Below are 26,056 nucleotides of genomic sequence, written 5' to 3'. Positions count from 1 at the left end.
TTCCCTTGTCGAGGGGATTTAATTAATTACTAGAAAATCCAAAAGCAATATATCACATTATTCTTTAAAGGAGGGTATGTTCAAAGAGAGGAGGATACAAATGAAAAAGTGAAACCAAAAATATGCATAAGGGTTATTCTCAATAAAAATATTATCATGGCCTCTCTTATACTAGCAATCATTAAAATTCCTATGGAAAATGATTACAAACCAAATTACTTAGGGTGTATTAGTAGCTATAATCCTAACACACAAAGGAAAACATGCAGACTGGGCTTTGCATTCTTGTATAATGACATTTGAGGGTTTGCATAATGCTTACACACACTCTTTAAGCCACAAAGCCACCACGAGACAGGTAGAAACCATGTATAGTCTACAGGAAAAAAACTGGGTTTCAAGGAAGTTAGTTAACTTACCCAAAGATCAAACTGTAATCATCTTATAAATTATGGGAAGCAGCAGAAGTCATTTTACCAATTAATTCTTACACTGATCTTGAACTATGAAGCATTAAATATACAAAGCAATAATTTAAATTAGTATTTTGTTACAAATTAATAATTATTTATATTACTAAGTTTGTGGTCCCAGAAACAAATATGTAAAATACATGAAAAAAAGATTTTATAAAGTCTACTACCTTCACAAACAATGACAATCTTCCTAATCAATAGTGTAATAAAAAGTTCAATGTATAATATAACCACCACTATCATCACCACCAGTATAGCCATTATGATCATTAGCAACATCTTGTAACAAGATAATTATGACAGATTCAAATGTGTTAAAATTATGAGTACATTTTATAAGTACTTATATTTTTAATTACATTAAAAATAATTGAATACATAGCTAAATATTTAATCCAACTCAAGTGTTTTAATACCCTAAAGCATCTTAGCACTCCATAGAGAGAAGATTGAAGAGAACTGCATCTAGGTTTGCTATCATAAACTTACTATTTGATCTAAGACAGCATTAATTAAAAAACCATCTCACAATCAAAAATATAAAACCCGAGAAAGCTCACTTAGGCAAAGGTAGAAGGTAGCTACCTGTCCATCATGTAAGCAAATCAGTTCCATTGGGTGAACTAGATAAAATTTCTAATACTGACCATTTTGATTATATTAAATGAGGATCATATGGGTCAAATTAACATTTTTCACTTTATTTGATAGTGTCTTTGTTTATAAAAACATCAAGAAGTTGTAAGAATATCAAACTGCATAAGTGAAAAAATACTACAGCCACAATAAGATGTATCACTAAAACTACTTAGAATCATGTTAAGGAATTGAAACTTCTCAGCATAGTGTTGCACACTTGTCATCTCAGCACTTGGGGGACTAAAGCAGGAGAATCAAGAGTTCAAGGCTAGCCTGAACTACACTGAGGATAGCCCAGGCTACACAGTGAGAGGCTGTTTTGTTAAAAAGGAAAGAAATAAACATGTAAATCCTTTAATTTATATAAGAAATTCTATTTATCTAATAGTAGTAATAGTTCAACACACAAAGTATGTGTAGTACACCACCTTAATTCTAAGGTGGCAGGTGAATGGGCTGACAGTCACCTACCTTCCTTAATGGGCTTCACCACTTCATGCTTGAAATTAAAGATCAGATCCTGCAGTTGTCACTCAAATTTCTTAAAGTAGAAATACTTTACAATTCAGGTCTTGCTATGTTCCTAAAAGTAAATAGTTCTCTTCTCACTACAAAGTGCTCTCAGTTATGTATGGTGACAGAGCAGGTGCTGTGTATGGTGACAGAGCAGGTGTGCTCACTGTGTATGGTGACAGAGCAGGTGCTGTGTATGGTGACAGAGCAGGGGCTGTGTATGGTGACAGAGCAGGTGTTGTGTATGGTGACAGAGCAGGTGTGCTCACTGTGTATGGTGACAGAGCAGGTGCTGTGTATGGTGACAGAGCAGGTGCACTCACTGGGTATGGTGACAGAGCAGGTGCTGTGTATAGTGACAGAGCAGGTGTGCTCACTGTGTATGGTGACAGAGCAGGTGCGCTCACTGTGTATGGTGACAGAGCAGGTGTGCTCACTGTGTATGGTGACAGAGCAGGTGTGCTCACTGTGTATGGTGACAGAGCAGGTGCTGTGTATGGTGACAGAGCAGGTGTGCTCACTGTGTATGGTGACAGAGCAGGTGTGCTCACTGTGTATGGTGACAGAGCAGGTGTGCTCACTGTGTATGGTGACAGAGCAGGTGCTGTGTATGGTGACAAAGCAGGTGTGCTCACTGTGTATGGTGACAGAGCAGGTGCTGTGTATGGTGACAGAGCAGGTGCTGTGTATGGTGACAGAGCAGGTGCGCTCACTGTGTATGGTGACAGAGCAGGTGCTGTGTATGGTGACAGAGCAGGTGTGCTCACTGTGTATGGTGACAAAGCAGGTGTGCTCACTGTGTATGGTGACAGAGCAGGTGCTGTGTATGGTGACAAAGCAGGTGCGCTCACTGTGTATGGTGACAGAGCAGGTGCTGTGTATGGTGACAGAGCAGGTGTGCTCACTGTGTATGGTGACAGAGCAGGTGCTGTGTATGGTGACAGAGCAGGTGCTGTGTATGGTGACAGAGCAGGTGCTGTGTATGGTGACAGAGCAGGTGCTGTGTATGGTGACAGAGCAGGTGTGCTCACTGTGTATGGTGACAGAGCAGGTGCGCTCACTGTGTATGGTGACAGAGCAGGTGTGCTCACTGTGTATGGTGACAGAGCAGGTGTGCTCACTGTGTATGGTGACAGAGCAGGTGCTGTGTATGGTGACAGAGCAGGTGTGCTCACTGTGTATGGTGACAGAGCAGGTGCGCTCACTGTGTATGGTGACAGAGCAGGTGTGCTCACTGTGTATGGTGACAGAGCAGGTGCTGTGTATGGTGACAGAGCAGGTGTTGTGTATGGTGACAGAGCAGGTGTGCTCACTGTGTATGGTGACAGAGCAGGTGTGCTCACTGTGTATGGTGACAGAGCAGGTGTGCTCACTGTGTATGGTGACAGAGCAGGTGCTGTGTATGGTGACAGAGCAGGTGCTGTGTATGGTGACAGAGCAGGTGTGCTCACTGTGTATGGTGACAGAGCAGGTGTGCTCACTGTGTATGGTGACAGAGCAGGTGCTGTGTATGGTGACAGAGCAGGTGTTGTGTATGGTGACAGAGCAGGTGTGCTCACTGTGTATGGTGACAGAGCAGGTGTGCTCACTGTGTATGGTGACAGAGCAGGTGTGCTCACTGTGTATGGTGACAGAGCAGGTGCTGTGTATGGTGACAGAGCAGGTGCACTCACTGGGTATGGTGACAGAGCAGGTGTGCTCACTGTGTATGGTGACAGAGCAGGTGTGCTCACTGTGTATGGTGACAGAGCAGGTGTGCTCACTGTGTATGGTGACAGAGCAGGTGCTGTGTATGGTGACAGAGCAGGTGTGCTCACTGTGTATGGTGACAGAGCAGGTGCTGTGTATGGTCTAGATCAGGCCGATCTAGACCTATGGATATGATGCTCTTGCTCTCCCCTCTGGTCTTCTCTGACTCAAGTTACCAAATCAGATACATCAACAACTCTCTTTATTTTGCAAAATGGTGAACATAAACTGTGAGGATTCTTCTAAGAATGAGATTCTCATACAATACACAACTCACTGTTCAGACACTGAACTGAAACAAATTCTATCCTTTGACAGCTAATTCAGTTCCTCTTGAAGTTTCCTCAGAATCCATCACACATATCACATAAATTAGGCTGCCTGCAGACAAAAAAAGTCTTCTGCCATATATACAGGTAAAGCCTTCTCCCATCCTTAATGTCGGTTCTAATAGCAAAGGGTCACTCAGTTACAACCCATAGGGCTGTCACTCACTTGTTTATTACTGTACACTATTAAATGGACACAAGAAAATGTAAAGCATCAGGCTGTGAGAGCTCTAGATTAACTTTGCAAAATCATATACTCTATCAAAAATAAAATCAACTCATTATCAGAATGTGGCATTTTTAGAATGATGAAGCATTTAGTGCTAGATACTGATTTCTTTCTAGAATCCATAAGAACAGCAATCTTAAAAAGCTTCAAACATTGCCAGGTCATGTCTTAACTGGCAAAAACAATTCTTTTCCCATCTAAACTCATTTCGTGCTACTATATGAGTCAAAATTAAACACCTTGTAGTTACTGAAAACTGAGTACTGGCTAAGGTGGGCACCACAATTATAAAATGTGAAAATGTGTGTGCCCAGTTTGCACATGCTTCTCTTTTTTTCTAGTTATGACTAGAAGTGGGGGTGACCTTCCTAGGTAAACAGAAATACTAGTGCCTTAATAACTAGAAGATAATCATAAACATGTCCTTAGTGCTAGTGTTATGGATCCATAATCAAAGCTTTTTCAAAAGAAAAATTAAAAAAGTATGAAGCCAAATATCTATTCCAAGTATCCTATTAGTCAATTTGCTATTAACTATTTAAAAATTTATTAAAGTGTTAATGTGCTTTGATTGAAACAGAATTATATCACTTAAGCAAGTCAATTATAGCACCTTTCCCCACACTCAGTTAAAAATATATAATTTCCTCTCATTTTAACTGAGAGTAAACTGAATTAAAAGGTCTCACTGGCATTGTTTTTATTGACAAAGGCAGTTTCTGTTTAAAAATTAAGAAACAATATTTTTTAAAAGCTAAATTCAGATGCCATCTGGTCCAGCAATGAAGGAGTTAACATCCAACTGCACTGAACCGAGCTTCTGATCCATTACATTTCTCACAAGCTGCCCCACAATGAGCTGAGCAAGTATCAACTGTAATTTGATCCAGGAGTTTATGGCGAAAAAAATAACTGCACATACTCAACATGCACATTTAATAAAAATCTGTTTTAAGAGAAACATATCCAATAAACACAATTTAAGGCGTATTTAATTGTTTGATTAACTTCAAACCCGCAATCCCTTTGCTTTCCTGATGCTCTCAAATAAAATAGGAGAAAGGAGGGAAGAAAAAAAAAACCCGCTCCACTGCAGGGAAAAGAGGCTTGAAAAACAACTTTGATTGGCACTTGGCCTGACCCACAGAGGAAGAAAAACAGTTTTTGGACAAAGAGCGCAAATATTTGAGCTTGCTTATTTATGTGCTTGCTCGCTTGTTTTTCTTAATACATAAAGAACAATCCTAAAGTGACTTTAGACAGGGAAATTGACGAAAACGGCACTGTATTCATTTTAGCTCTCAGATATGCACAGCTCAGCAATTTTAATTCATTGGTGCTGGACAAACAGAGCCACCTCACCTAATGATCTCACTTCATGCAATGTAAAAATAGAGTGTGGAGGAGAAACGGGATATATTATTCAAGGAGGCTGCTCAGATCTGTTAAAAACTCTTCTGCGCCTACAGGGACATTTTGTCATCCTTTCTTTCTCTACATCCCCATCCCCCACGGAGCGATTAAGCCAAGTAAGCTAAACAATACTGGAGAAAACTTTCTATCAGTCATCCTGGAAAGCAGTAAGCCGATTCTGGGTCGGATTTTCTGGATCCACACCGCGGTGGGGGATGTTACGGAGGGCGACACCACGACTACTTCAGCCTCCACCTCCACCAACCCCAGCAGAAAGCACTGGAAGATCCAACAGCGTTTCCCATGGGCATAAAGTTCAAGATGCCGACACGGGGCCTTTCGGGACCCACCAAGAAAATACCAAGAGTGGGTGCCGGGGCACGGCTGGCCTGGCAGCAGCGAGCCAGTCAAAGAAATAACCCTAGAGGCAGCCTCGGCGGAGAGGCTCCTGCAGACCAGACAGACTGCAGTGATTTCAGGCCAGCCTCCATCCCTAGCCGAGCCGGTCCCTCCCAGCATCCCAGCATCCCTTCAGCCTCGGGGCAGGCCGGGCGCGGGGACCCCGTGGGGGGGACCCTTCGCGTCTCGCCCCCCTGGAGCTCCGGCCGGACCCCGGCCCCGGGGAGCGCCCCACCGCCGCCGGACGCGGACGCGCCGTACCTTCCGCAGCACTTTCCGGCAGTTGGTGCAGAGCAGGTAGTTGGCCGAGGCCGACGCGCTGCCGCCACCGCGGTTCATCGCGCCGACGCCGGGCTGTCACCGCGACTGCTAGCGGTGGGCCGCCTCAACGTCCTCTCCTCAGGGGGTCGGGCGGCGGCTAAGGCGCAGCGGCTGCCCGCGCGAGCTCGGCGGGGACTGCGGCCGCGGCACTCACCGGCCCGTTGTTCCTCCCGCCCCCATCGCCAGACCCCCGCCCCGCCGGCCAGGACGAGCAGCCACGGCCGTCTCAGCGCCTCAGTGCAACCCCGCCCCCGCGGCCCGCCGCCTTCAGGGCTGCCGCGCCGGGAGCCGCCCCCTCCCGCCAATCAGACCGCGCTGGCCACGCCCCCTCCCGCACCCGCCGCCAATGAGTGGCGTCGGCCAATCGCGGAAGGCGAGAGCAGCTCGAATCTCCGGGCAAGTTAAGTTTATCTCCGAGGCTCAGCGCTGAAGGGTGACCGCTGGTTAGTTAGGCAGCGGGGTGGGAGGGGCTCCAGACCGCCAGTGAGAAGCGGAGGGTGTGGTGTATGCAAATGAGTCCGGGACTCTAGCGCCGCCCTCAAGACAAGCCACTCCCCTCCACCCCCCACCCCCAGCGAGGTCGGGGCAGAATGGAGTGAGATTAAATAGCTGGAAGCTAGAGCTCGCTAGAGGATCTGAGACCGAGCTAAATGTTTCCTGCTCTCTCGGTGGTGGACTGGAACGCTAGCTAGAACGTTCCTTCCTCCGGGGCAGTGGTTTGGCTTTCTCTCGGTCGAAATCTAAGAATAACTGTGAGGAAGACTGCGGTCTTGCACCACTTTGCACCCAGAGATCTCAAAGAACTTCATGCTTCACTCTGAGTCTTGTGCGAAAGACCATCCAGCTACCTGAGGCTGCAGGGATAGAGGTCTGAGTTCTCTACAGCTAAGGGAGTTGGGGACCGAGAGACACATCTTTGGTTTAGAGGGTTTTCCCTCTCTCCTGACGATTATTCTCACAGCAAAGAAAGTTCTTTTATCTATCATGAACAGGTCAGAGGTACACACACACACACACACACACATTAAAATTCTAGTTAAAGACGTGCAGACAACAATCCCTGCTTGGGAAGGTAGGTTCTGAGTACGAATTGCCATTTCAAACGACTGGACCTTCGTCTCCCAACGCTGACAACGATGGCCAGGGTTTAGCTTTTATGTTCTGGAGACAGAAGACAGCAGTCACTGCAGAATGCTCTGCTGGCCGGATGCCCAACCCAGGCGAGTCAGGGAGCAGGTACCCCGAGGAACCAACCATGCAAAGAGGATTGCCGACCAGACTCCGGCAGCCTGCTCCCCAGTGAGAACAAAGACAGTGCAGAGCGAGCACCTGATTGGTGCTGGTGCTCACCGATGTTGCCGGGCCCGTGACAGGGTGCCTCTGCCACTGGCGCAGAGCACTAGGCGCCCAGGAACTGCAGTTCCCCAACCGGCCTTGGCGGTGACCACACCGCACTGCGTGCTATGACATCACCTGTTTTCTCTCTTGGAACCTAATCTGTATTCTCGGCTTCTCCTTTTCTGAAGGTTTCGAGTGTGGCAGGATTTGTGAAGGCCTGCAGTTCACAGAAAGTGTCTGTGGAGATGACTAAAAAGAACTGACCCATGGTTTACGTTTCTTATATTATTTAACACACTACCCTGCGTTAGGAATTTAACGTAGTATGATGCAAAATCCGGAAGGCGCACTTGGAGGAGCTCGCACGTTTAGCATAACAAAGCCATTAGACCAAACTGCTGTTCAAACTGCCAATCTCTTCCATTCTCAACATCTGTCTCCCTTCCATCCCCTTTAGAGACCTACACCTTAAACAAGCCCACGCAAAGAACAAAGGAAATGGAGATCTGCCCGCATAGGGTTTAAATAGACTGGAAAACCCCAAGGGTCTAGTGATATGGTTAGGTAAGTGTGAAGGTCTGTTTAGCTACTGATAACTAGCAAAGGGTGGCTTGATGCTAGGTAGACCTACATAGCCTAGAAAATAGCAGTGGTTTGGGTAAAATGCTAAACATTCAGTTAAAAGAAACCGTGAAAGAAAGAAAACTCAATGAAAGACAAGATTACTGAGTGCCCTTCATTGCAGAGAAACAAGAATTCTAGGCAGAAAGTCAGTAAGGCACGGTTTTTCTGAAAAAATGAAACACATACATTATGTGTTCCCATTTTGCTGAGTTTCTTGGGCTGTATTCCTACCTGGATCTCTCTCCCTCTCTTCATCCCCCCACCTTCGCTGACAGGGTCCTGCTATATAACACTCCCACACACAACTCACTATGTAGGTCAGGCTGGCCTCAAACTAACTCAGAGATCTGCCTTCCTCTGATTCTTAAATGTTGGGATTGAAGGTGTGTGCCACCATGCTTGCCTGGCTTTTGTTTGTTTGTTTGTTTGGTGTGTGTGTGTGTGTGTGTGTGTGTGTGTGTGTGTGAGAGAGAGAGAGAGAGAGAGAGAGAGAGAGAGAGAGAGAGAGAGAGAGAGATTTCTTATATTGAGCCATGATGTATATATGTGTGTCCCCTCCTGAAGTGCTCAGTGTCATCACGTCATTCCCAGCACTCAGCTTCCATCACACTTGTTCTCTCTCCTGTAGAATCCAGCTTCGTCTAGAAGCCCTTTTTTTCTGTTCAGTTCTTTACACGCTGGGGGCTTCCTTAGTGTATCAGCTGGCTTGACTAAAGAGAATGAGACTTAGAGTGATCAACCAATCCAAGATCCTACTCATCGCTTAGAGAGGAAGAAATGAAAGCTGGTTGTTTTCATTTTATTCAACAATCCTTTGTTGTCTGATGTCTAAAATAGGTAAGAAGTATAAAAAAAAAATCAGACATAGGTGAAACTTGCTGCCAATGTGGAGAATTATTTGCTTTTTACTTTATTTTTTATTGTGTGCTCATGTATGTGCAGTCGAGTGCGCAGGCATGGCTGTCAGAGGACGACTGTAGGAGTCAGTGCTCTCCTTCTGCCATGTGCGTCCAGGGCTCAAACCCAGTCACGAGGTGGGGGCAGGTGCTTTCACCTACTGAGGCATCACCCTATTGAATTTTTCCATTAAAAACTGAGGGTGATACTTTCTTAAAGATGTTAACATGATTTGAAATCCATGCCATAATCATTTTGCTGATTTTGAAATATTCTTCCAAATGTGATTTTTTTTTTACAAGGTATACATTAAGTTATGGGGCTTGGATGCACCTTAACTACTTTGCTGTAACCCTATGACTGAACTTTCTTACCTTGTTTCTGACTGCTGTAATGTTGTACTAAACTTCCTCAGATTTAAGTTTTTGCTAGCATCTCTCATTGCTAGGTAGAGATTTTCAGAGTACAAGAATACAGATGTATTTTAAGGCTCGTGAACACTTGCTGAGTGTATTTTGTGGGAAGGTTTGGAGAAGAGCAAGTGAGAGCAGCCATTTGAATATGCAGGTCTGCCCTGTCCTCCCTGGTGTGAGTCCCCCAGTATCCCACCTACTGTTTATCTCTAAACAGGGAAGCCCTCCCTCTCCCTCTGAGGAGTCTTTGCTTTTTCTCTGTTGAAAGATTTCCTGATGAACTCAGATGCTTGTCCAAGTATCCATGGTCCCCCTCTAGGCCTCTTCCTTATCATCAAACTCCCTGCTGGAATGATGCAAAAGGCTTTCTCACCAGACGTTGAACCCCTGGAGGGCATGGACAGAGTCCATGACCTCCCTAACTCTTACCCGTGCTCACAGCTAAATGCTCAGAAAATCCTCTAGAGGAAAGAGTTTGCATTCTTCCTTTCAAACATTCTTTCAGGGCAGGCCTTTCTCATGTTTACTAACAGTGGTGAGATCTTATAAAAGGTTCCAGTAAGTATTTGTGAATAGAATGTCCCAGAAAAGCAAGTGCTGTGGAGCAGAAAGGTTGGGCCCACATCTATCTGCCATGATCCCTTATTTAGATCCCATGATCCCTGGTTATTGGTTGGGGCTACTTTTATAGAATTAATGCTCTTGACACAAATTAGGTATGTAGGAAGCACTGAGAGAAATGTTTTATGTTCAGCTTTCTTGAAAGGAAGAACCCAGTTAGTGACATGAGGTGAATTTTGGACTTATCTAGAGACTCTCATTCATTGACCTAACTATCATGCCCAATGCGATTGCTAAGCAAGGATTCAGTAGCAAAAATAACTACTAAAGACATCTTTAAAATTCTGTTCCTGGTTTGAGATCTGTGTGTGTGTGTCTGTCTCTCTCTTATACACACACACACACACACACACACACACTCACACACACGCACACACACACACACACCCTCCCTCATCCAAGGCATTTGGTCTGCAAAGAAAGCCTGTAGTATTTACACATTTGCAGATTCTGTGATTTGTTTCTTGCAGGGGAATCTGCACTGCAAGCAGCTGTGAGTTGATTGCTCTCTCAGAGCTGTTCCATTCCTGTGATGTTCCCATCCCCACCCTGTGCCCAATAGCAGTACAACTGTGAGGAACAGAAATAGAGTCACCTATAGAAAGGCCAGGGCTTAGTCACATTGTATCCCCTCAGTCATCCACCAACACAACCACTGTTATGAATATCTGCTAGCCTTCCCCTAACCTGCCACACTGGGTCTTCTACCCCATTGTAAGGCTGATTACAAGTAAAAAACACACAAATATGGTATCAGTTTGTTTTGCTGCCCAATGTCATTTGATTCCATGTTTTTTAAAAAGTGATTTTTTTTTAACTTTTCTTATTCAGGAATTTCTTGTACCAGAAATATCAGATTTTTTTAGACTTTGTGAGGTCTGATCATGCTGGGCTTTCTTCCTTACACCCTAACGTTCTGCTGAGCTGCACCACTGTCTGATGCAGTCTCTGCCATGCATTATTGATTACTTGTTTTGCTGTTTTATTTGTATTATTTTCCCAACCTTTGTAGAATTGCCACCTATATAAATTTTCTCCAGCATCGAAATGATTCATCTGTTTATTTTTACACTTAACTTTATTCTATAGTGTGGATTAAAAGTAAATGTTATCTCCCAGCTCCAGCAAAAGTGGAGAAAAGGGGTCAAATGTATGACAGTGTGACATATCCTGATGAGTATGTGTGTGGTCTGCCTGTCTGTGTCCCCCACCCCCCCCCCCATGGGAAGGACAATTGTGTAACAACAGCCACTATTGTTTAGCCATCAACCCCACTCCTTACCCTAATGTGGCTTCCATTCCCTTTTAATTGTTGCTTTAGAATAAGGAGACCACAGGAGATGGACATGGAAATAATGACAGGGCAAAAGACCACAGAGGCAGAACTGGTCCATCCACTGAAAGTTTTCTTTGGTGGGCTAAAACCACTGGGTACCAATGGGTTGAATTTGACTGTTGACTTTGGCCTTTCCTAGATACATGGCATTGGGCTAGACACCAAATCTCTTTATTCCTCAGTTTCTTCAAGTGTAACAGGGGATAATTATGTTACCTGTTCTCAAGGGTGGCTTTAGAGATGGCATGAACTACTGCCTGTGGTGAGCCAAGCAGTACAGCAGCAGTCGCTGCTGGGGCAATATGAAGGTGTTATGCTCTCCATATACTGTGATCATGGTCTGAGTCTATGTAAGCACTTGAAAATTATTCCTAGCTTATAATAAATACTGTAATATAAAAGTGACTTCTGTCAATGAAGATCTTTGTTTTTTGACATTTGGTCTTGAATGTAAGATAAAATGGGGGCAGTGTAGATAGCAGTGTACAAAAAGTGAAGAAACACGGGACTTAGTACAGTACTACCATGAACTAGATGATATGAGGTCTCAGCTTTCCAATCCCACAAAGTGTATGTGGTGATTAAGTTAAACAAAGACCAGATTCCAGCTTTGTAAAGACTTGAAGCATGTACTATAAAGGACTGTCTTTAAGAAAAAAAATAATGCTACAAATACAAAATTAATAATAGTGAATCATTGTAGACATTATCACTATATACAGAAACCACTGACTCCATGAAGACTGCCAATATTGTCCAGACTAGAGAATTCTTCTCGTCTCAGCCTTCTTAGCAGGAAAGACAACGATGCACTGCTATCCAGAGCCTCCAGCACGTAGGAGTGGGAAGGAGTGAATTGGAAAAACGAAAGACTATATATAGTCTTTGCCAGTAGTGGATAAAAATACTTATTTTGAAATTTAATTAAAATAGAACTATGTTAATATATGGCCTGAAGCTCTCCTGGGGCCAGAGATGGCCCAGTATTAGTGATAAGTCCTAAAGTGTGGATTTTCTTAGCCTCTCAAGCATACTTGGAAGTTGTGTTAGTTTTTCTTTGTGTCCTGGGGACATTTTCTGTCACTCTTCTCGTCTTCCTGAGACTCCAAATTCACTGCCCCAAGAGGAGCGAATGTAATAGAGATGACAAATTCCATCCGTAATGCCATCTACAGCAAAAGTATTTATATCTTTTTCTGTAAAGATGACCATGACGTACACTGGCTAAGTGTTATAACTGGGGCATCCATGCGAGAATAAAGCAGTTTATAAGTAGGGGCTGGCCAATATGAACACGGAAGTGTTATCTAAGACCTAGAGATCTTAGAATAGTGTCGCATTTTATAAAGACTTTTCAGGAATCAGCACATGGAAGTAAGTTTGGAGGGGCCTTGGAAGGGCATAATGACTTTCACTGCACTTTTCAGATCTTCTGAGCGTAGCTGTGATATGCCTAGACTCTCGACATCCATCTCGTGGGAAAGTTTTGCTCCGCTGGGTATTTCTAGCACTTGAAAATCTAAGAGGTATTCCAAAGCTTTTCCCATGGAAACAATGAAATGCACCAGAGCTTGCTAACTGAAATCAAGTGGACATATTGTTTTACCAATAAAATTTTTCAAATAGTCTCGAAGCTGTAAGCATCTTCGCATGCAAGCATAAAGTCCACTCACTGACCTTGTTAGCAAGGAGATAATTTCCATAATGAATGATGCAACCATGCAGCGCTTCAGATGTAATGCCGATCTAAGGGAATGCATACAAATATGAATGCAAGCTTGGACCCACAGTAGCTATTTATGAGATGCTAGAAGACTTCAAGTTTGGAAGCATGTGCTGTGAAGAACATATGACCTAAATTTCCCTCTATTCCCACTCTTTGTTATTTAACCCTTACCAAATAGTAAGTCCTGGTAATAAAACTGATGGGACAGTTTTGTGATCTAGTGGTGTGGCTACGGCATAATCTCGGCATGACTAGAGAAGAGAAATGGCAAATGGAGGCTAGAGGGGAAAAGATTATTACAAAGAGCTCAGAGAGACCTTTTGGACATATATACCTCTAACTAGATGCCCTTCCGTAGTAGTTCTGGGGACATTTGAGGAAGAATTCCTGCATATTGTGCAGTTACGACATCAGCAAGAACATGGAGTTGATGTACAAGGACTCAAGGATGATGCAGAGCAGTATCACGGCGGGCTTGCATCCTGGTTTCGTGTTCATTACTTAATGCTTTCTTGCATTTATGCATAGTGCCTCCCGTGCACAGGCACTTGCTTCATCATAGACCTGACATGAAGAGTAGAAAAGTCACAGTTTACAACAGAGCCAAGAAAAAAATAAACCTTAAATAAGTAACACTAGTGGTTGCTGTGCTAGGAAAAACAAGACAAGAAATCAACAGCAGGGTTGGTCACTTGGTTTACGTCTCCTAGTTAAAGTGAAAAATAAATCCACGTAGTGGCTGCCTTTTCTCATGCCCACGAGTGATGCTCTCGTACCCCGTGTGGGAAGCCTTTTCCTCACGCAGTTCTCATTTTAATGGTTCACTTTCCCATTCCAAAGAGTTAAGTTCCACTTACAAAACTCCCGTGAGCCCTGATTTTGCAGCCACCAAACTTCCACATAGTGTGAAATCCCCAGTTATTTCCTGAGTCCTAGCCCTTAAACAAGCATTCGACAGGACCTTTCCTCCCTTCCCGATGAAAGACTTTTAGTTAACTTTATCATCTCATATTTACACCCTTACACTGCCAAGTTCCACCCGCAGTTATATGTGCATACCACTTCTAGTATGTCCTTTTTTTTGTTTTTTTGTTTGTTTGTTTTTTTGTTGTTGTTTTTTGAGACATGGTTTCTCTGTGCAACAGTCCTGACTCTCCTGGAACTAGCTCTTGTAGACCAGGTTGGCCTCAAACTCACAGAGATCCACCTGTCTCTGCCTCTCAAGTGCTGGGATTTAAGGCATGCAGCACCACGGCCTGACTAGTATGTTCTTATGCATTAAGAATGTAAGGTACTTGAAGATATAATCCTACCACTGCTCTGTAGTCCCCAAACCTTATAATATAATGCGTTCATCATTATCTATATAGTAATAGGAGCAACTACCACCATATGCTGAGAACTTACTATATGCCAATCATTATGCAGTAACTTGCATACAAATATTGATTAATATTTGTAAACCCTCAATGAACTGGTTGTATTGTGTCCATTTTGCATATGATTTATAGCAATAGAGGTCTAGTGAGTGTTACTTAGTTGTTTCAAGGAAGAATTGTAATTTGAACGTATATTTACAGTGTTACATGATTCCAACCTTGACATTACTGTATTCAGCCAGTCAATGTTGTAAGTATTAGTTGGATAAATTTTGTGTTATGCTATCAAACTACTAAGTGGATTGTCTTAGATCTGTAATATATTCACCAAATATATTTGGGTTCCCCTGTGACATTTTTGAAATAAACATTGAGATTGGGCAAAGAAGTACTCACCATTCCCTATTCTAATAACTTTAAAATTAATCCAAAATATTTTGACATTTATTTGTAGCGAATGTTTGTGGGCGCATGCGTGCCACAGCACTTGGTGGAGATGAAAGGACAACTTGTAGGAGTTAGTTCTTGCTTGCTTCCGTGTGTGTTCCAGGAATCAGCTAAGTAGTCATGGTTGATGGCGGATGTCTTTGCCCACTGAGACACTTTGCTGGCCTATATTTTAGTATCTATTCCCCATTGATATTTTGCTCTAAAATAAAGCAACTAGATGGTCTCTGGGTAAGGAAAATACTTTTGTTTGCGTGTAAGGATAAAATTCCAAATGTTTGAATGTTTGGTGACTTGAGCGCACACAGCTGGACATGGAGATGCAGAGGTGAACGTCAGATGACAGAGCTGGGAAAGGTGATGTTGCTGGTCTCACTGTATCAAGGCAGTACCAGAGCTTTTGCAATTAGTACAGCTAACTACCAAGATGAATGAACTGTTTCCAGATAGTCTGCCCGCAACCTGCGATGTTTATACCAGTTTATCCATTCATAACCTCTTCTAAGGAGCTCTTTGTGCTGGTAGCCTTTTTCTACACAGCTGTTCTCAGCGCTCTGCCATGTGATCCCTTCTTATTTGAGATCTGTCCATTGTAGAATAGAATCTTGACTCAAAGCCAGTCAAACATTTTGTAACTTGGCTGTCCATCTTTATAAAGTGTTCTAAAAATGATCATCTCAGCCAATCAGATTCTTTACTTGGAAATTTGTCATTAGAACACCAAGCTAAGCCATTGCCAGATCCTGAGAGGATGTTATGAACCATGTGCAAGCTAAGATCACTGATTGTGGCAGGAGGGTGAGCAATGCATGGAAAAAGAGCACCGTGGTTTTGGAGCGGCCCTCGGGTCTGGCTGTCTCCATTTCTGGGCCCTTTTTATGCGTGAGGGAATTTCTTTTACCCAGTCAAATTTCTTGACACTACTAACTTTTTGAGTAACTATACCTGTGTTTCTTTTGAGAAAACAAGATTAGCTAGATTAATCTTCCTTCTTTCCCATGTCAAACTCCCCGACATAGGAACTATACTCTTAGTTCTCGCCAGTAAAAGGTTGTAAGACATTCCAAAAGAAAGAACAAGAACTTAGTGGGCCAGAAAGCCCCACATTAGTTTTACACACTGAAAACTTCTTAAACTTTCATTAAGAAAGTGTGTGTGTAAACCCTCAAACTCCTTAGAACCTATTTCTGTCCCTTAAAAAGCTCCTTAGAGCACTGATCAGTATTATTGCCCATAGTATCTCTTTCTCCAGGATCAAGGTTAAAGTGGTTCTCACGTCTCTTCTGTCAACTGCCTACGAAGAAAATATAGAGACAAAAGCTGTTACCCTTCCCACTCAGTATCCTTCATCCAGACTTGATGCCTGTGGATCCAGCCCAATGATTTCCTAGAGTTTATGAGTCCCAAGATTTAAAAAAAAAAAAGTAAAAACAAACAAAAATTGGTTAAACTTCTCCAAAATTTTCTGAAATTTTAGTAGTCAAAAAAAAAAAAAAAGACAAAGTAATCGAGAGCACAGCGGTGTCAGGATGCAGGTTAATCAGTGCTGTGATAGTCCCACGGGGTGTGAAGGTCCCAGGAGGTCATTCTGCATTGCAAATACAAATGTGGAGTTGTTTTTATTAGACTCAATTTTCCTGAGTGGAGTGTTCCTGTTTCTACAGCTATGGAGTGGTTAAGTGATAATCTGAACCAGTCAGATTCCACACTTGGAAACTCAGCCTTGGGACCCGGAGACACTACGCTGGTTATCAGTGAAGTCAGAGTGGGAGAGAATGTCACACACTGAGTACAGACTAGGCCTGTATTGGAGCAGTAGAGATAAGTGCGAGGATGCTGGCCCGGAAAGAAAGAAGAGGCATTCTGTGGAAAGAAAGCTTCAACCCTTTGAGCTGGGATTTTCTGCTTTTCTTCCTGAGTCACATTCCTCATCCCTGCTGGGGAGCCTCAGTCTCTCTGCTAATTTCCGCTGGGCTCCTTGTCGGCCCACCAAGCCTCACAGCTGTCTCACTGCCTTCTGTAGAATAGTTCTCAAGCTTTGTTAAGCCTTTGGAAAATAAAGGAATCCTTCACCCGGTGGTGGTTTTCTTTATGGATCAGGTGAAGCAAAAAAAAAAAAAAAAAAGGTTTCCCTGGCAATCCTAGGATGGAGGTCACTGGCGGTGAGATGGTTCTCATTTACGACACCTAGAGAGTCTCAAGTGTGTGGGGACTGAAATGCCCAGTTCTAGGATCACGTGGAAACACTCTTTGTTCCACAGAATGGCTTCAGTGATCACCTGAAGGAGATTGCCTAGGATGCCTATCAGGGTAAAACTGGAAATTCTTTCGCTCTTTATACCTTCTCTAATACTATATAACCTAATTGTTGTTTAGTAGCTCTTTAAACTTCATCCTGTAGTGTTTATAGAGTTTGTAAGAATGAAATTTTTAAAAATGCCTAAAGTGTACAGACCAGTTTCTCCTATTCCGAGCACTCAACAAGTGTCTACTAGTTTTGTTATTTTAAAATGCTTTAGAGTGCTGAGAGAAGGGACTGTTGGGTGCTCGGCCCTAAAAGGGACATTTTTATTAACTCTTCCAACAAAAGTTCAGAGAGTCATCACCGAAGAAGGGGAAGAAAGAATATAAGAGCTGGGAGAGGGGGGGGACACGCTGTAACATGTCACCTTCGACTGTGGCACACCTGCTGCTCCCGTGACCCCACAGTCGCTGTACTTATCTGCAGAAGATCAGGTCGGTGAGCATTCTAACGTGGACAGAAAAGGGGCTGATGAGGCTCCAGCCCTGGCAATGACAGCTGTGGGGGAGGGAGCCATTTTCTGATACGTTGCCTGTGCTCTGGTAGGGAGCCTCACACTGTGTGCATGCAAACAGCACTAACTGGACACAATGGGTTATTTTTTAAATGAGGGAATGGTGGCACAGGGCCGAAGACTTCAGGTTGGATATGATCAAGATACATTATATACATGTATGAAATTATCAAAGAATAATTAAGGAAAATACATAATTTAAAAGAAAAGCTTGAAGGTAGACAAAGTCTCATGTAATAGTAATACACCTTTTCACTAGCAATTGAACTTTACTTGAATTTTAATGATCTGGCCTCCCATTCAGTTTGCTGGGACAATTTGTCTTCATTTAAAGAGTCTGAAGTGCTTTTAGTGATAAACACATGGCTTATCATGAAGTGTTGCTATGGTACTTGTGTTTGCTAAGCACATTTTTTGCCTCTGTCACTCTACCCGGTCATGTTCTATAAGACAGAGACTTCAGCATTGTGTGCAAAGAAAGAAGAAAACCCACACTTGCAAAACTAAGTGCCAGGGATGTGTTTCATTTCAGTCTCTGAGGAGGAAGAAAGATGATGTCTGCAATTTGGCTTTGCAGACAATTTTTCGGGTTAGTGTATATGACATAGATGTGTGTACATTTATGCTAGAGATAGCAATCCTTCTTTAAGCTTTTAACTAAAGAATTATAGTCTGACAGTAAATGGAAAGGGATTATTATTCCCATTGAACAGCCAGAAACCTAGACTGGAGTGCTTTGGGGGTAATTCAAGCATGTTGCCTACTAGTTATAGCTAATGATTCCAGTTTTACTCTGCAGGAAACAGCTACCTTTTTTGTGGCATGAACAAAATAAAAAGGTAATGTGCTCAGAATGTTCCTTGTGACTCAAGTAGGAACCTAACTGTGGGACTGAGAGACACCTTTGAGTTATACAATGGGCAGAGCAGGAAAAGCCCATCCCAAGTGCAGCAGGTCATGACTGCCTTCCGCTTAGAAAGGGTTATCATCAGCCTGCATTGGTCATCAGCCAAATGCCTTATTTGTTTCCTGGTTGTTTACAAAGCTAAGAGCCTAGGCTACAGGATATTTACTCCGCTGTTTATGACAGCATGCACTGGGAATAGAGATAAGCAATTAACTTGCCAAATGAAACTCTGGTGGCCCATGACTTATGAGTACATGGAACAAGATGACTGCCTCACGGGTGGGTCAAAAGCAAATGGCTGCTCTTGAGGGTTAATGGTTTTAACTCATTTAGGCTGATTCCTCTTCGCTTAGATTTAGGAACTTCAGTCAGCCCCTCTGCTGTATTTCTTTGCCTGTTGTTCAGTGCCTTCTCAACATCCCTGAGCAAGGTTTCGGCAGCATGACCCTGCCCTATTCTGAAGTGAGAGGTGACTTCCTCAGACCTGTGGGTCCCAGTGACAAGCGAGCTGTCCTGCTGATGCCACTTTGCTGCTGCCCTGAGCACTGTCAGCAGCATGCAATTACAAGGTGTCTAGTGTCTCTTGCCTTTCACCCTGTCACTCCTCTGATCTGCCTCCCATTATTCATGTTCCAGGCTCCTATCCGTTGTATTAATCTGTGGCATTTGACATCAGTTGCTGTATTTCCTGCTAACTTCTCACTATAGCAAACCACCAAACCCCAGTAACTTTGCTTTATCATTTAGGTCTTTCTCAAAGCCACCCACATTATCCTGGTAGCAAAGTAGAAGAGCTTAAAGAGATTTTTCTTTTCAGTGTAGCTCCTAGAAATGACTTAGAGGGCATGGCCGCTTTCCACCTCCTCCTCAGGGGAATGGTCAGCGGGATTTGCCTAGACACTCCATTCCATAGCTTATGTTATCCATACTGAATCGGTGAATAGATGCAAGTGTCCTTGAAGAGTGGCAGTACGAACACTAGTGGTGTCCATATGGCTTGATGCTCGCGCTTTACCCTGGCGTGTATGTGCATCTACTCAGCACTGCTCATAGCCATATTGTTCTGAAAGACCCTTCTGTTGCTGACTGTAAGCTCCATGAGGCTCCCCCTCTGTGCAGGTTCTGCTCTTTCAGGTATACCATATGCAGTGGCCTGGAGCCTCTTCTAGATATTCAAATCAGTCTGTTGGTTGATATTCTGACCAGACAATGTCATTAGTGGCACTTCAACAAAGCTCTCGCGTTAACTTGCTCAGTAGCAAATGGGTGTGAAGGAGATTTTCATTTGCACAGAGGGGAATTGTGTGACTATGCATTTCTGAGGATTGTAAGTGTGTCTCAGAGTGGGATTAGGAACAAATTATCATTTTACTAAAATATCAGGAGTATCTGTAGCATAAAGGGGACTAGATAAAGAAAATTTATTTTTAAAAACTATCACAGAAATGTGAAATTGGTAAAGAGTTCTATGTTTACCTGAACACCAAGTATTTTCTTAGGATTTCAGCAGTTTCTCCTAAAAGATATTTAAAAGAAAGGGAGAGGATTTACATTAGAGAAAATACATAATTATTGTCAAATTAAATATCTTATGAGATTATGATGGTAAGTAATCAAAATTGTAGGCAATCAATAAAACCAAGGACATTAGTCTTTTCTCTTATGAATAGGGCCTGTACCAGGCTTTTTCTTTTAGGCCACCAACCAGCTCCCAAGTCATGACATGGAGACTTATTATTAATTATGAATGCTCAGCCTAGCTTGGGCTCATTTCAGGTTAACTTTTACAACTTATCCTGTTTCTCTTTATTTACATTTTGCCTTGGGTCGTTTTAACCTTTTCTTTCTGTATGTCCTACTCCATTTAGCTGGCTGGTGGCTGCCTGGCTTCTAGCCTTGGATGTGTCTCTCTCTTTCTTCCTTCTCTTCTATTTATTCTGTCTGCCCAGCAACCCTGCCTATCCCTCTTCTGCCTAGCACTACTGGCCATCCATCTTTTTATTAGACCAATCAGGGATCTTAGGCAGACAAGGAAAAACAAATGCAACACAGTTTTACATAATTAAACACAGCAGAAACAAATGTAGCAATCCTTACATCATTAACAAAGGCAGCAGAAACAAATGTAATAATCTTTACACAGTTAAGGTAATATTCCTCAGTGTAAACAAATGGAGCACATCTTTGCTTAGTTAAAATATTATTCCATAACCAGGGCTAGCTCTAGAACCAAGTTTCTGAACATGAAACCTGTGGTTGTGCCTCATATCTTTAAGTCCCTAAACCGGTGCTTTTGTGTATGAGTTCTGTTCTCGTTGAGGAGCATGGGTCCCATTTTCATTGATTCCCAAGAGAATGCAAGCTCCCAAACCCTCTAATTGTAATATATATGTGTACATATATGTGTACACACACACACATGAATATATGAGGTGGTCAAGACAGGGTTTCTCTGTGTAGCCCTGACTATCCTGGAACTCACTCTGTAGACCATTTTGGTCTTGAGCTCAGAGATCTGCCTGCTTCTACCTCCCAAGTGCTGGGATTAAAGGTGTGCACCACTATCACCCAGCTGTAATATTTTTAATTGAGTCTATATACTTACTTTCTGTATCAGGCCTTCTGCTAAATCTTTGACACATTAGCTTCTTTATCCCTAGATTCATGACATCATTGCTTTTCTGAGGAGTTAGTAAGATTTCTCAGTCACACAAATGAGGAGCATTGGAGCTGAAATACAAAACCAGCAGACCTTAGGTTTTTGGTTCGTTGTGTTCTTTTCATTACACAGCTATCTTTTGGGCAGACAGAGCCTGTGTAGTTGCACCCATCAGGACCCTTGGGTCATCCCTGAGGTAGTAACTGCTTCCTAAGCATGCTGCCCTCCCTGTGCTCCAGCAGCCTTCCCCAGCCCTGAAGCCTAGGTGCTCCTCTCCAGACTGCTCACTCAGGCTTTTCCCATTGTGTGGCTGGCTGCGGGAAGCAGACCTTTATGGTAACTGTCTATTCTAAACGGCACAAATGGACAAGCCTTGCGTATGGACCATCTCCAGGAAATCCATCCCAAGCCCTGAATGGTTCTGGCCCCACTCCAAAACTGTACTAACCTCCCACAAATTGTGATTCCAGACACGTTTATACCTTGGCCCTCAGGATAATGGAAGCCACAAAAGAGGGAGAAATTAAAATGTCAGTCCAGCTGGGCCCACAATTGGGCCAGCAATTACAATGGAACCTATGCCTCTTGGGACACCTGAGGGTAGGGGATACCTGAGGGCAGCGCACCTGTGCTTTCCCTGGGCAGAACAGAGTCATCCAGAGCCAGTTCCTAGGTGCTCAGATACAGTGACCACAGTATGCTACTTATCAAACAACATTTTTATGATCAATTGGAAAAAAGGACAAAGTACAAAACAAACACCAGAATCTGGAGAGCTTTGTCACGCAGCTCCCGCTGCATTACTTGGAAATGAAACAACCCAAACTCTCGTTTGATGGAGGCTAAAAGACAAGGCAGAAAATCCTGAGTCTCACCCAGAGGAATGGGTACCACCCTCTCCCTGACCTCGGGTCCTGAAAGGCAAGTCACGGACACTCCTCTCGTAGATGGAAAGAATATTCTGCTCTGTGGGGCTGGAATAGTTCAGAGCCCCGATCTGAGAAGAATGAGTGAAACCAAGGACATAGCGTGACCTAAGGGCTCAAACTGTGTGGACGATGTGACTTTGCCAGTCTTATGTTTGCTTCTCTTCCTTAACAGCCCCAGCACCGGCAGGAGCCACTCAATTTATCCGAAGCTGTCTGGTGTTTCTCATGCTTCTGAAGGTTCTGATACTTAAATCGCTTGTGCCTGCAGTGGCACATTTGTGAGTCTTTCTGGGTCTGTAAGCACGAACTCCAAAGCAAGAAGCTCGTACTTCTGGTGTGCAGAGAAAAAGAAGAGGTGACTTCAGCACAACAGTGCGGCAGCGAATCTGCACGGAGAGGGAGCACAAGAGTGCGGCAGCGAATCTACACGGAGAGGGAGCACAAGAGTGCGGCAGCGAATCTGCACGGAGAGGGAGCACAAGAGTGCGGCAGCGAATCTACACGGAGAGGGAGCACAACAGTGCGGCAGAAAATCTACACGGAGAGGAGTGGGTCCAGGGAGCAAAGAAACTCGGCGTGTCTCCTAGCCGTTGAGCCTGTCTTCTTGTGTCTCCATGCAGCATGGAATGGATGCAGGATGTTTTCTGACAGACCTGCCGCCCACACTGTGATCTTTTTTTTTTTTTTTTTGATTTTTCGAGACAGGGTTTCTCCGTAGCTTTTGGTTCCTGTCCTGGAACTAGCTCTTGTAGACCAGGCTGGCCTCGAACTCACAGAGATCCGCCTGCCTCTGCCTCCCGAGTGCTGGGATTAAAGGCGTGCGCCACCATCGCCCGGCCCACACTGTGATCTTTATAGAACTTCCTTCTCCACGAGTTTAGATGGTCTGTGAGGACAGTTTTCTTCATCATCCTGTATTCAGTAGGGGAAAACTTTTGGGACAGAATAATCAGCTCAGTGGAGTTTTCATTTGTGCCACAGCCACGGTGTGGAAACACCATTTCTTAGTGAAAAGGGGCTCCGTTGCCTGGGTATTTTTGGTACCCATGGTGGCAGACTGCTTTACCGTGTGTTGCCCTCAGTGTTGACTGGAACTTGGAGTTAGGAGTGAGTGGTAGTGTGTAGTGAATTCCTGCACAGCCCTACCCCTGTACTCCAGCTGCTCAGGGGCCTCTGGGGCAGTGCTTCTCAGCTTCCTAGTGCTGCAAGCCTTTGAAGCAACTCCTCATGTTGTGGTCACCTGCAACCATAAAATTATTTCCATTGCTTTTTCATAATTGTAATTTTGCTACTGTTATAAATTGTAATGTAAATACCAGTGTTCTCCGATGGCCATGGGTGGCCCCTGTGAAGGGGTCCTTGGACCCCAAAAGGGTTGCAGACCACAGTTTGTGAACAACCTGCCCTAGGAGGTCGGAGGTGGGTGCTGTTGCTGTGAGACCTTTCCACTGAAGCCACACAGGAGGAGGTGCTGTGGGCAGAGACAAAAAAAGGGAGAAGGGGTCCCGGAGACACCAGTAGAGTTGATAAATTGGCTTCATTTTTCAATGTTAGTTGTTACAGAAAAAAAAAATGCTAATCCCAAGACCACGTGGCTTTATAATTTTCTAAGAAAGAGACCATTTAGAAGACTCACAAAGGAAATAGCATTTGATAAGTCATAGTCTTCCTAGGAATCCATCGTGTTATTGGGCTGAAACCTACTGGAGCACAGATAGCTCACGTCACGTACTCTCTTTCCAACCTGACAGCTCTATACGGACACAGTGGTTATGGCTCACTTACTCCTTCTTGTATTCAGTATTTGTTGGGCACTTACTGCATATAAGTGGCGCTTTTCTCCAACTACATATTTAGACCATTCTTTGAGCTGCTCCTCATCTGGAAGGGATTCTGGGCCATTCCTTCTGCAGAGGACTCCACTGTGCATATTATCCCTTTTAGCTGTTCAGCTGGAGCAGGGTGCACAATGACATTGAGTCACTTGTGTTACATTATTCTTAGCTGTCAGTCATGTAGGCCTAAAGCTGACAAAGATGAAAGTCACTGTGCTCTGAGCCCTGTTCCCACAGGGCCAGGCTGCTGTGGGAATAAGCTGGTGACACAGGAGCTAGCACAGAACCCTTGGAGAGGGCAACCACCAAAGTGCCTTCGTGCAGGAGGGGAGCCAGGGTAGACGTGGGGGGGGGGGCTTCTGACAAGTGTCAGAAGTGTAAAAAGAACAGTTCATACCATGAACCCAAAAAGGCTTTGCCAGCGCAGGAGTGAAGCATGAGGAAAAGCCAAGAAAGCATCAGGTAGAGCTTGAGAAAGCCCTGAGGCTCACACTAGAAAGATAGGTCATTTTCCTGTAAGATCACAAGGAGTCTCAAAAGTTTTCACAGGAGGTGGGGGTAGCGCAATCAGCTTTACATTTAGGGAAGCTGGTTTGACCATTTTGGACCTCTAGAAAACCAAGACTGGGAGACCAGCTAGAGACTAAATGGTTTGGTTGAAGAGTATCGTGGGACCCTACTAAGGCAGCGGCTGGATGGGTAGGAAGAAGGGCATGGTTAAGGCAGTGGAGACAGGTAGATGGCTGGGTAGGAAGAAGGGCTTCTTCAAGGCGTTGAAGACGTGCGGTGGCTATGCTATAGGCCTTTGCTGCTCAGAGTAGATGAGGGGACCCATAAGGGCCTCAGGTCCCCCCAGCCCCACTGAGTCAGTCTGTAGGTTCATAAAATGCCCGTTTCTCCAGGAACTAGTAAAGCTTAGGAATGAACACTCACCTCGGCCTCAGTCTACAGGGAGGAGGAACGAGACAGCTGGAACTCCCGTCCTTACAGAAGTCTCTCAAGCACAGAAATGGTGTAACAATTGCATAGGTGTCCTTGAGTGATGGCTGGGATTAGTATTGGGAATCAGCAGGCATCCAATAGCAGGGCTCTGCCTGGACTGTGGGGTCCAAAGGGGCTCCCCTAAAGCATATGGGAAGTGTGTGTAAAATCTCCCATGTAAAGAGTACAGAGTAAAGGAGACACCAGGGTCTGGAAGCAATGGCAAGAGTTAGAGCATGTATGGAGAGAGCATGAAAAGTTGGCCATGAGTTCGTGTGGGGATTGTAGAGTTATCAAATCCAGCCTTTTGATTTTTACATTCAGAAGGAAATGGCAAGAGAAAGGCCTGAACAATCTGGGAAAACCACACGCAAGAAGAGAAGTGACCCAGGCTCCAATAATGGCTCTAAACACAGCGTCTTCTTCGTTGCTGGAGCCATTATTTTAGGTGCCTTTATTTTGACTGGTGTCAGAAAGATTGGGAATTCTTTATATGAGACCTTGTCCTAGACAAGGGAGAGGAATTAAAATACCGAGACGCACTCCGTACCCTTGAGGTATTAGGTGACATCTGGCTTCATCACAGAAGTTTATTCATAGAGCGGGGGTCATTTCCAGTTGGTTCCTTGCTGTCTCGTGTGGACTACTTCAGATCCAGTTTTCCCGGCACTGGTTTTGATTGGCAGTTGTTTGCGTTCTTCATACAGACTTCTACATCTTTCTGATTTCAGGCACCTTCTCAGCCTGATGCTCTGTTTAAGATGCCCACAGACCTGCAAGTTCAGGGTTCACACTAGCTCTGATATTACACTTTAATTTTGTTATAGACGGATGACCCATAAAGCGCTGCTGTTTTACTCACTACCATATTCTCAGTTGGAGCCCAATGCACGGCCTTGGGTGGACATTCAACAACCATTTTCTCCACAACCTAACCCATACTGTTTTTAGACTTGCAGGAAGTATGCAAAACAGCCAGGGTGTTTGGTTAATTTTGAAAGTGGAAATGTAAAACCCTGGCAGATAATTTCCAGGTCTGTGACTGGTTTAGCTTTGTCTGGGTTACTGAGCGGCAGGGTT

The 26,056-nt window shown here is 44.0% G+C and overlaps 1 protein-coding gene across 1 annotated transcript in view; it reads right to left on the bottom strand.

Annotated features, from left to right (window-relative positions):
- Sesn3 (sestrin 3) overlaps positions 1–6,292 on the bottom strand; it is a 59,321-nt gene extending 53,029 nt beyond the window's left edge. The window contains exon 1 of the mRNA XM_041656986.1: positions 6,009–6,292. Coding sequence (XP_041512920.1) covers positions 6,009–6,086 — 78 coding nt within the window. The 5' untranslated portion in view covers positions 6,087–6,292. The remainder of the gene's footprint in view (positions 1–6,008) is intronic.
- Positions 6,293–26,056: the final 19,764 nt, after the last annotated feature.

Source organism: Microtus oregoni, unplaced genomic scaffold, assembly GCF_018167655.1.
Source record: "Microtus oregoni isolate MIOR12 unplaced genomic scaffold, Mior012 000008F_ref0000371, whole genome shotgun sequence".
Classification (NCBI taxonomy): domain Eukaryota; kingdom Metazoa; phylum Chordata; class Mammalia; order Rodentia; family Cricetidae; genus Microtus; species Microtus oregoni.
Note: the sequence above shows the minus strand (reverse complement) of the source record. Positions and strands in the feature narration are given on the sequence as shown.